Here is a 12,153-nt window from a genome sequence, read left to right as displayed (position 1 = left end):
CTCTGGACAGTACAGTTCAAGAAAAAGGTGAGTTCGGACAATCCTGACTAGTTAGGACTAAAACGACTGTGAAACTGGACACTAGGAGAGTCAATCTACCCTTGAGCACCGAAATGCTCTTGTTACCTCACCCATGGGCTGCGGGTGCATAGGTGCGAAGTCGTGTCGGGTTTCTGCTTTGAAGTCTATGGAGCCTGAAAGAAAAGATGCTGCAGGCAACCAGGAGGAAGATGTCCAGTGTGATCCAAGGGTGGATCAGGAATGCTGAAGACGTGAAAGTAGAGGGGACAATGTTCAAAGTCACTAGCCAGTGACTGGAGTGGAACCAAGAAGGAACCAGATGCTGTTGTCGCGATCAGGTGACGAGTGGACGCTTGACTCTGCAGCCACGTGGACCAGGAGGTGTCTTCGACGACCAGGATGGAGGCACGAGCTGTCCCACGCAGGCTCTCGCTGTCGACGGTGTTGGTTCCAGATTTGGCATCAACAGGCCTTGGTAAAGGCAATCCACGCGGTGAGTGGAAAAAGCGTCTGGTGCGGACCAGGAGGGTCCGTGGTACTTCTCCTTTGAAGGGAAGCAAGGGCCAGTCTGGAGCAATCAGATCAGCAGTGTTGATGTCATGGATCGTCGTCTAGGAGGCCACTAGCCGGCCGGCAAATGACCAGACAACACGTCGAGCAGCAAACAGGCAGAAGGGCCCCACGCAGATCTCGTGGATGCTGGAGGGCTGGTCTTCGGTGCAGGAGCTGCTCGGGGCTGGGGCTTCTCAATCCCCAAAGCACTTCGTCGAGGTTACCTCAGAAGTCGTGCTGGAAGTGAAGTGCAGTTTCTCCAAGATGGCCGGTCCCACGTGTCTCGTCGCGCCCACGGATCTCAGCTGTGCTGCAGATGTGAGTTGAGGTCGGAGATGTCTGGGAATCCGGGTCTCGTCGGGCTCTGAAAAGAAGACAAAGTGAAGCCGCTGGACGCTTGATGGTGCCTGCTTCTGCAGGGTGGACACTCCTTGCCCACAAGGAGAATTTCTTCAGTCTTCTGTAGCAGAATGTCGAAGTCCGGAGTTTCTTCTTGTAAGTTTTCAAGTCAGGATTAATCTGATTTGGAATGGGACCAGCTCCTACCTTTATCCTGCTAAAGTGGGCTGCACTATCACTAGGTCCCTCCCATGGGTGGGACCAGGAAGGGGGGTGGTTACACCCCCTATCCTTTGTCCGTTTTCGCGCCAGAGATGGGGCTGGAGTGCCCCAGCAACTGGTTTGAGCCGGTGTATGCGCAGGGCACCTTGTGTGCCCCAGGCATGTCTCATTCCTTTCAGCCCTGTCCTACCTAATGCACAAAATCCTGTCTGGGGTGGTGCTAGCACCTCCCAAGGCAGGAAACCCTTTGTCCAGGCCTCCCTCGCTGGAAGGACTCCCAGCAGCAGGTCAGACTTGTGTCTGTGGTGGCAGCATCCATTTTGTGATGCTGAGTTAACTTTAACCGGGGTTCACAGTTACATACATGTCGTGTCCCTCTAGAAGGGTGGAATGCTACCCCCGTCGCCAGAACTGGCGAGGGGGTACTATTCCAATTCGTATGACACCTTACTCAACATGTTTTGATAATGCTATGCCAAAGCTAGCAATAACCGCGAGGTTATAATGCACTTAAGAGTATATGGTATAGTGTTATCATGGAAACAGCTAAAGGACTTGGTTCTGAAAGCTGTAGACAGGCTCAGGTCATGCCAGAGCACTATCTCACATAATTTCAAGCACTCTGCCTCCAGGATTGTTAAGGCCTGCCATAGGAGTGACTTATAGGAGTATATGTGTCCATTTTAGGTTTAGATATAGGTGTACTATATCTAAAGCAAAGGGTGATTACACCACCTTGCCCCAGCTGATTTATCAGCCAGTTGTGTCAGATTTGGAGGGCCAGCCAGGGGTGGCATAATACATGCTGCTGCCCCTGGTAGGCCTTGGGTTCACTTATGCCCTGGGTACCTATGGTACACTGTACAAGGACTTACTAGAGTGACCCAATACCAATTGGTAAATGCACCTTAAGTACATGGGTGTCAATTTAGAGAGAGAACAGCTAGGCTGCAGGTCTGATTAGCAGGCCCCCAGCCAGGGAAAGTCATAAACCAGCGAAGCAAAAAGCAAAAATCTGGGGTGACCATAGGATTGCAGACCCTACTCTCCTACAAAGGGCTACCTCTCTGCTATTTCCGCCTTCTTAAGGCTCCCTGATCAGCCCTCTTTGTTCAAGTCCCCAGTTCTAAATAGGTTTTTGATGGGCATCAGTCATATGTTTCCTCCTGTTCCTTTCGTGATGCTTCAGTTGGACTTGAACCTTCTTCTGACCTATCTGATGTGCGCTCCTTTCGAGCCACTTCATACCTGTCCTCTTTGTCTCCTTACTCTGAAGACTGCATTCCTGGTTGCCATCACCTCTGCCAGGAGAGTGAGTGAGCTCCAGGCTATTTCCTCTAAACCTCCCTTCCTTTCTATCCATGCAGACAAAGTTGTGTTGCGGACGCGACCCTCTTTCCTGCCCAAGGTAGTCACAGCCTTCCACATCGGGCAGTCCATCACCTTGCCCACCTTCTTTCCGCCTCCGCATCCCTCGAAAGAGGAAGAGAGGCTCCACCCTCTGGACCCAAAACGTGCGCTCTCATTCTATTTGGATAGCACACAGCAGTTCCGGGTGGATGACTGTAGGAGGGTGGATACCTGACTATGGTTACCCCCAACTTTTTGCCTGGTGTTTTGCTGGTTTTTCGACTTAGTGGACCTGGGACTCTGCTATTCAGGGCCCCAGGCCTACTGCTCTCTCTCTAAAATGGATTCCATGTACCTTAGGTACATATCGAATTGGTACTGGGCCACCTTATCAGACCCTGTAACTCAGGGCATAGGTGTACCCAGGGCCTACCAGGGGCTGCAACATGTATTATGCCACCCCTGGCTGGCCATCTAAATCTGACACAACTGGCTGCACGACAGCTGGGGCAAAGTGGTGCAATCACCCTTTGCTGTAGATATAGTATACCTATATCTAACCCTAAAATAGACACATGTATTCCTATCAGTCACTCCTATGGCAGGCCTTAACAATCCTGAAGGCAGAGTGCTTGGAATTATGTGAGATGGTGCTCTGGCATGAGCTGAGCCCGTCTGCAGCTTGCGGAACCAAGTCCTAATAGCTGTTCTATGATAACGCGTACCATATACTCTTAAGTGCATTATAATCCTCGCGGTTATTTGCTATCTTTGGTATCGCTTTATCAAAACATGTCGAGTAAGGTGTCATACGAATTGGAATACTAACCCCTCGCCAATTCTGGCGACGGGTTTAGCATTCCACCCTTCTAGAGGGACACGACATGTATGTAACTGTGAACCCCATTTAAAGTTAACCCGAGCCTCAGCATCACAAAATGGATGCTGCCACCACAGACACAAGTCTGACCTCCTACTGCTGGGAGTCCTTCCAGCGAGGAGAGCTTGGACAAAGGGTTTCCTGTCAGGGACGGTGCTAGCACCATCCCAGACAGGGTTTTGTGTATCCTAGGTAGGCAGGGCTGAATAGGAAGGTGACTGCAAGTGGCACCCCGGTGCTCACTGTGCATCTGCCAGTTTGAACCAGTTCCAGGGGCACACCAGCCCCTGAGCTGGGGAAAGTCCGGCATGGGAGAGGGGTGTAACCACCCCCCTTCCTGGTCCCACCCATGGGCAGGACCTAGTCCCGTACCAGCCCCTTTCTTTAGTATAAAGGTGGGAGCGGGGACCCTTCCAAATTAGATCATCTTTGAATCCTGAAACTACTTTCTACGAAAGGAACTCAAGACTTCTTCCTAAGATTTCTCCCTTGTGACTAAGGAGTAGTCACCCTGCATCTGCGGGCACCAACTAAGAACACTGCGGTTTGCTGCACGTCCTTCCTCCGGAATCAGACCGACCAGCACGACGAGACCCGGCTTCCCTGGCACCTCTGACCTCTACCTACATCATCAGCCCAGCTGAGATCCGTGGGTGTGACGAGACCTCGAGGGACCGGCCATCTTCAGAATTGCACGACGCTTATCCAGCACGTCCGCCGAGGGATCCTCGAGTGAGTGCTTTGGGGTTTGAGAAGCCCTAATCCTGAGCAGCTCCAGCACCGAAGTCCAGCCCCCCAGCATCCACGAGATCTAATTGGGGCCCTTCTGCTTTTTGCTGCTCACCGCGTTGTTTGGCTACTAGCCCGCTGGCTTGTGGCCTTCCTAACGACGCCCGACGACATCACTGCTGCTGGTCTGGTTGCTCCAGACTGGCCCTTACTCCCTTCCAAAAGAGGAGCACCCCGGACCCTCCTGGTCCACTCCAGACGCCATTTTGAGTCCACCGCGTGGGCTTGAATTTGCCAAGACTTGTTGCCCCAATCCTGGGTCCAGCGACGTCGACAGCTTCATCCATCGTGGGACAGCTCGCACCTCCATCCTGGTCGCCGACAACGCCTCCTGGTCTGTGAGATCTGCAGAGCACAGCGTCGCCCACTCACCTAGTCAAGGTGACTATCATCCGGTGCCCTCCTGGTGCCACCTGACTACTGGCTAGTAGTCACGAACTTGGTCCCCTCTGCTTTCAGGTGTCATCCATCTTCGATCCAGGCTTGGATCACTCGAACTCTCTTCACTGGTCGCCTGCCAGCAACTTCTTTCTTCAGGCTCCTGGTTCGTCTACGAGGATTCCCGACGTCTTTTGAGACCTATGCAGCTGCAGCCCCTGGGCTAGGTAACTTCGGCATTTCGGTGCCCCAGCATAGCCTCACTATCCAAGGGTCAGGATCCACTGTCGTTTTCGATCTACCTTATCGGGTTCGCCCGAGAACACTAACTTTGCCTTTACTAGCTCCCATAGACTTTGTCCTGCATCCCGCGTGAGAGTGCACACTCTGCACCCGAGTCCCCTAGGCCTCCTACTAGTAATTTGAAGGTTCAGTAACGTAGTCCTAGCGATTCCAAAGCCTATTAGTACAGTACTTACCTGCTAGTAATTTCGCATTCCACTTTCATAATATATGGTTTTTCGTGCCCCTCGGGCATTTGTGTAAATTGTGCAACTTGAAGTATTTTCGTAAGAGTTTTGTTGTGTGCTTAGTACCCTTTCCTCATAAAGAGTACAGGGCTGTTGTGATCTAAATAAATACACTGTTTATTTTCATAACACTTGTGTGGTGTCCTTTCACTTGGTGTTCAAGGGGTATATGTGATGGTATAACAGCTGGCTTAACACGCCCTCTAGAGTTTAGCCCAAAGACTGCTCGTATCCACGCTACTAGGATAGCTGGTCTATAAGGTTGATTTACAACCAATCATCAATAAGGGTTGTTGGACTGATACATAGTGTTCACTAGAATAGTGAGCACTGCATATCAGGCCACCTTCTCACACAGGGTTCTGATGTCGTCGGTGGCTGCAATTAGGGCGGTCTTGGTGCTGTGGTTGGCCCGAAAACCGGACTGCGAGGGGTCGAGGGATCCATTAGTCTCGAGGAAGGCGGCCAGCTGTCTGTTGACGGTCTTCTCGATGACTTTGGCCGGAAAGGGAAGGAGCGAGATGGGGCGGTAGTTCTTGAGGTCGGTGGGGTCCGCCGTTGGTTTCTTCAGGAGGGAGGTAAGCTCTATGGACTGCTGTTGGACTGTGATTGGTTATGCTTGTTACTTGATTCCCAGAGACTCTTGGATCTATTAGATTTTTTGCTTTAAAGTGAAAGTTTAAAGAAATTGTGTTTTAACAAGGCTGCTTTTGAATAAAAGCGAAGAGAGATAAGCATAATCCACGCCTCCAGTTCTGACTTAGAATTAGCCTTCTCTTAAGAACTCTTTTGTTGGCAGTATAAATTCTGGTTATGATTCAAAGATTTTTATTCCTTCATATGACGATTTTGAGACAGATATTGTTAAATTAAAAGATGTTTTGGGGTTATTTATGAACTATCTGTCCAGAAATTACGCGTGAAGATCAGTCTTTTTAAATAATGAATTACCTCAAGATGTTTAATTCAATGTGCTATTAGTCTACGCAACAGTGGGTACTGCATACTGGACATCATGCTTAAGCAGTGGAAGTGCTGGGGCTATCATGTTCACGTGGGACACGTGTTTGTTTGTGTTAGAGATGTTAAAAGCATCCAGTGATTTAAAAAATGTACTGGTCATCGTAATGCGATGTTTTTCATTCATTGAAGTTCTGCATCTTTCCTGTGAGTTAATATATATGGTTAATTGAAATGTATTTTCTGTTTGCATGGAAATTGCTGTGATATTTTAGTTTTGAGGAGGAAACTGGCAGACCTCTTGCTCCATATAAAGATGGGTCACACGCAGAACTTGTCCTCGATGTCGAACCAAAGACACAAAGAGTCATACTTAAAAAAAAGGTATGTACCTGCTGCCATGGCAGTTTTTCATGTCTATGTTGTATAATTACTATTTGTTGAAAACGATTGTTTATTACTTTCTGTACACTACCTTTTAAATTGGATTGCTTATTGTGAGAAGTTGGCCTGATATGTGATGGTTACTATTCTAGTGGGCACCCTGTATCAGTCCAAACAACCCTTATGGTAATGTTTGTAAAGTCAACCTCATAGACCAGCTATCCTAGAGGTAGCATGGATAAAGCAGTCTTAGGCTAAAACTTAAGAGGGCATGTAAACCAAGCTGTTGTACCCAGGGCTCTAAGTGGGATGATAAAACTGTGGGGTCTCTCAAAGGGGCGTGGCCAGTGTAATTAGGGGCGTGGCTTCAAATCACTTAGGCTAAAAATCTGTGTTTAGCATAGTGTGCAGCCCCACTTGTATTTTGCTGTTTCTGTCATTACATCCATTCCAGATATGTGATACAACAAGTAACATCATACCTACAACAAGTCAGGACTATTGGCTTTGTCAACGGTTATTAGTTGCATAAGATAAATAAGCTGCAACTATGGCTTGTTGCATATAATATTGAAAAAGCTTCCAATTAAAGCCCTGGTGACCCTACCACAATGTTGCTGCTCTTGCGTTTCGTAAAGAGAAGGGAAATCCAGAGAGAAAATTACTCTTTAAAGGATTTCCCTTCCCACACAACGCTCACCTGGCATGACGTCCACTAGTGACAAGTGAATAGTGTGGGCAGCGCACATCGTTGTGCCTGCTGTCTCGAAACGGTTCTCAATCAGGCTGTTTTGCGCCATGGCACTTTTTTTCCGGACTGCAGTGACAGCAAACTTCTGTCACTGCAGTCCGAAAAAAAAAGGACCGCCTGTGCCAGGGCTCAAAGCAGAGCTCGATAGAGACCCGTTTCGAGGCCCCTTAAAAAAAAACTGCCGGTGCTCAGACCCCTTGAGACCCGGCCCACTTAAAGCCCTGGTTGTACCATATGTAACCCCTTGAATACCAAATGAAAGGACACCACACAGGTTATATATATAAAATATATATGTATTTATTACTAAAACAACCCCTCTGAGCTCTTTATGAGATCAGAGGCACAAGCACATAACAAGATACTTAATTATCATACAATAAGTTGCACAAAATACAGTAGGGCCCTAGGGGCACGCTAAACCATATACTAAAATAGTGGTATAAGAACCCCGTCACGGACAATGGATAGGCCTAGGGCCTAGGGAATCGCTGGGGCTACGCTGTACTACCAAAGGATAGGAAGCAGGAGGCCCACGGGAAGCGTGTGCAGTGTCCTTACACACATGCGAGTTACCATAGATTTATAATGGGAACGTAAGAATTGGAAACTAGTTCTTTTAGGACACTTCCGGATGGACTAGGAGAAAGCTACTGAAAACTGGGACACTAGGATAGTCAATACCCACAGGAGCACCGGAGTACTCGCGTTACCTCACCCACAGGAAGCGGGTGCATAGGTATCAAAGTGTGTCGGGTTTCGTCGCTGAATCCTATGGAGCCTTGGGGAAAGATGCTGCAGGCGACCAGGAGAGAATTGTCTGGGTGGATTCAAGGGCGGATTGAGGATGATGAGTACCTAAAAGCAGAAGGGACAGAGTCTGGGTCACTAGCCAGTGACCGGGAAGGAGCCAGGAAGGAAACAGGCGAAGTTGTGAAGCAATCAGGTGATGTCGTGAAGCTTGTCTCTGCAGCCACGTGGACCAGGAGGTGTCGACGACAACCAGGAGCTGGGTCTCACGAAGGATCTCGCTGTCGGCGGTGTTGGCTTTCGGATTGGAGTCAACAAGCCTTGGCAAAGGCAACTCACGCAGGAATCGAAGATGGCTTCTGGATCAGACCAGCAAGGTCTGATGGGCTTCTCCTTTTCAGGGAAGCAAGGGCCAGCGTGGAGCAACCAGGCCAGCGGTAGGTTCGTTGTCACAGAGGCCACTAACCAACGGGCAAGTGACCGGACAGACGCGTCGAGCACAAAAACACTAACAGGCCCCACGTGGCACTCGTGGAATGTGGAGGGCTGTGCGTCGGTGTAGAAGGTGCTCGGGGCTGGGGCTTCTCAATCCCCAATGCACAGCTTCGAGGGTGCCTCGGGAGCTGCGCAGGTAGCAAAGTGCAGGTTTTCCAAGATGGCCGGTCCCATGTCTCTCGTTGCCTCCACAGGTCTCAGCTTTGCTGTGGCTGTGGATCGGGCTCAGGGAAGTCTGTTTCTTGTCAGGCTCTGTGATCGGGCTCCGGTGGGAGCAACGATAAAGCAAACCGCAGATCGCTGGATGGTGCCTGTTTGCACAGGGTGGTCACTCCTTTACCACAAGGGAGATTCTTCAGTCTTCTATGTCGAGTAGAATGTCGAAGGTCCAGAGTTTTGTTTCAAGTTTCAGTTTAGGATAAATCTAAAGTCTCTTGACTCAGCTCCTACCTATATACTAATCTGAGGGGCTGGATTACCTGCTAGGTCCCTCCTATGGGTGGGACCAGGGAAGGGGGTGGTTACACCCCTTTCCCTTTGTGCAGTTTCGCGCCAGAGCTGGGGCTGGAGTGCCCCAGCAACTGGTTTGAACCGGGATATGCATGGGACACCTTGTGTGCCCCAGTCAGCGTCTCATTTCATTCAGCCCTCCCTGCTCCAATACACTGTGGCCTGTCTGGGGTGGGGCTACCACCTCCCAAGACCGGAAACCTATTGTCTAAGCCTCCCTCGCCGGAAGGACTCCCAGCAGCAGGAGGTCAGACTTGTGTCTGTGGCAGCAGCATCCATTTTGTGATGCCGAGGCTCTGGTTAACTTTAACCGGGTTTACTAGGAACAACATGTCTTCTCCCTCTAAAAGGGTGGAATGCTACCCCCGTCGCCAGAACTGGCGAGGGGGCAGTATTCCAAAGCGAATGACACCTTACACGACATGTTTTGATAAAGCCAAACCAAAGTTAGCATTCAACCGCAAGGATGATAATGCACTTAAGAGTATATGGTATGGCTATATCATAGAACAGCTATAAGGACATGGTTCCGAAAGCTGCAGACAGGCTCAGCTCAAGCTAGAGCCTCATCTCTCATAAAACCAAGCACTCTGCCTCCAGGATAGTTAAGGCCTGCCATAGGAGTGACTTATAGGTATATATGTGTCTATATGTAATGGTAGATATAGGGATACTAGACCTAAGCAAGGGGTGATTACACTACCTTGCCCCATCTGAGTGATCAGCCAGTTGTGTCAATGTGAATGGCCAGCCAGGGGTGACATAATACATGCTGCAGCCCCTGGTAGGCCTTGGATGCACCTATGCCCTGGGTACCTATAGTACACTGTACAGGGGCTCATAAGGTGAACCAATTCCCAATTGGTGATGTACCTAAAGTACGTGGTATGAATTTAGAGAGAGAACAGCTGGGCTGTGGGTCTGATTAGCAGGCCCACAGCCACATTAAGTCGAAAACCAGTAAAGCAAAAAGCAAAAAGTGGGGTGACCATAGGAAAGCAGACCCTACTCTCCTACGCGTATACCTTCGTGTTTTAGATCTTTTGAAATTATGGGAATTTATTACTTTCTTGGGAATTCTATTTTTTTTTTAATTTCTAATCGTTTTTATTAATGCAATAAACAAAGGAAAGGACAATACAAAAAGTCTTCTGATACACAGATGAGCTCAATGACGATATTAGAGAACAATACACAAATCTAAAAGAAAATCACATAATGCTTGCATATTCGACATGAAGATACATACACAATACAGAGATGCATAAAATAGAATCAGCAAAAAGTACAATTACACGATATTTCAAGCTGCCATCCGTAAGGCCTGCCACTGGATTGAGCATTGATCGGGGTGCATGTCAACAGTCATTATCTCACGGCGGGTCAAAGTGGAAGGAAGACATATCAAGCGACTTCCAGAGTTTCTTATTGGAAGGGCGCCATGTGGCCGCTTGCAGTGCCGGGTTATCAGCACCTCTCAAAAATGAAAGCCATTCCTGCCAAATTTTAAAGTTAACCTCTGCTGCATTCTTCCATTTGCACAGGATCACCTTGCAGGCAATTGTTAACATCAAATCTAAAAGTTGACGGTCTTGTGCGGTCGGCAACTATGGGTCAAGTGCACCCAGAATAACATAGACAAATTCCTTCGCAGGTGTTAGTTTAAATACATGGTGAATGCAATCAAAAACCTTCCCCCAATAGGTCTCTAGAGAGGGGCAGTTGAAGAGCATGTGTGCGAGATCACCAGTTCCTGACTGACAGTTCTAACATGTTGGTGTATCCCTCAGGTGACATTTAAAAAGTTTTTCCGGTGTCCAAAACGCCCTATTTAAGAGCATGTATTTTGTCTGAAAGAGGATGGGTGATACCTTGCGAGTTAGAGCAGTACTATGTATCATGTCCTAGTCAAACTCTATTCCTGTTGAATTGGGTTCAACCTCCCATTTGAGTTCTACCCGTCTATGGGATTTCCTAGGCAAAGGCAGTAACAGCTTATACACTTTAGAAATGAAGTGGCCTGCAGATATGAGGTGTGGTAGATGCCACGGTACGTGAGGGTTAAAGCTGCAGGCTGATATGATGGCTTTCAACTTCAGAAACTCGTAGAAGTCCATTGGAGTGAGGTCATATTTTGCCTGCAAGGTCGAGAATAGGAGCGGGTGTGTAACATCATTGAGTTTCATCGCCAAGTTAATGCCTTTCTTGGACCATGAGTCCCAATAAAGAGTTTTACCATTGTGTTTAAGGTAGGGGTTCCTCCATAAGGACATGAAGGTTGATTTTTTAAATGTCAGATTAGTTTTGTGCGTCTGATCAAGTCTCAACAAGGCCCGCCTGGTATTTAATATGATATATTTGGAGTGAGGCAGATGCGACAGGTCCATGGTGAGCAGGGACGCAAGAGTGGCGTGACCAATAATAGATTCCTCAATGTTAATCCACGTTGGAACATAGGACGAAGACTTTATCAACCACTGTGCTCCCTGTTTACATAGGAATGCTGTTTGGTAGTTCCTGAACGAGGGAAGCCCCAGGCTGCCTTTATCTTTTGCTAGTTGCAATTTTTTCAGTGATATCCTGGCTTTTTTACCCCGCAACAGGAAACCGCCAAACAGCTTATCTACTTTATTAATGAAGTCGTCCGAGAACGTCATGGGGAGCATGCTAGCCAGATAATTTACTAGCGGAGTGGACATCATTTTAAGGGTCTCTGCCCTGCCCCACCAGGAGAGGAACTTGGGAGACCACCCTTCCAGCAATGTGGAGATCTTTTTTAAGGTTAACTCTTTGTTTATTTTCAGAGTGGTGATCAGGTCCTTATCGAAGTCTAACCCCAGATACTTAAAACATTTTGGTTGCCAGGTTAGACCAGAGTCTCCGAGGATATCTTTGCTTCCTACACTGTTCAGGAGTTTGACCTCCGTCTTGTCCTTATTCAGCTTGTAGCCTGAGACACTGGAAAACTCTTCAATATTTGCCATAAGTGTGGGTATGGCCTCTCCTGCCCTTTCCGACATAATAAGCACGTCGTCTGCATATGCGGTCAGTTTTACGGTACACCCCTCAAACGGAATGCTGGCGATATCCGCATTATGCCGTATGTGGTACAGGAATGGCTCAATTGCTAATAGAAACAGAGAGGGAGATAGGGGGCACCCTTGTCTTGTTCCTTGTTGTAGGCCGAAGGAGGAGGAGAAGGAGCCACCTGCCCGTACCTTCGCCGAGGGACAGAAATAGAG

At 48.4% G+C, this 12,153-nt stretch overlaps 1 protein-coding gene across 2 annotated transcripts in view; it reads left to right on the top strand.

Moving 5' to 3' along the window:
• The window catches only part of VPS13D (vacuolar protein sorting 13 homolog D), a 2,754,556-nt gene that overhangs the window by 2,091,020 nt on the left and 651,383 nt on the right, over nt 1-12,153 (top strand). For both annotated transcript variants that reach the window (XM_086921894.1, XM_086921893.1), the window contains exon 55: nt 6,297-6,405. In XM_086921894.1, the coding sequence (XP_086778020.1) occupies nt 6,297-6,405 (109 nt within the window). The remainder of the gene's footprint in view (nt 1-6,296; nt 6,406-12,153) is intronic.

Source organism: Lissotriton vulgaris, chromosome 5 (genome assembly GCF_964263255.1).
Source record: "Lissotriton vulgaris chromosome 5, aLisVul1.2, whole genome shotgun sequence".
Lineage (NCBI taxonomy): Eukaryota > Metazoa > Chordata > Amphibia > Caudata > Salamandridae > Lissotriton > Lissotriton vulgaris.
The sequence above is the reverse complement of the archived record's forward strand: the minus strand, read 5'-3'. Positions and strand labels throughout refer to the sequence as shown.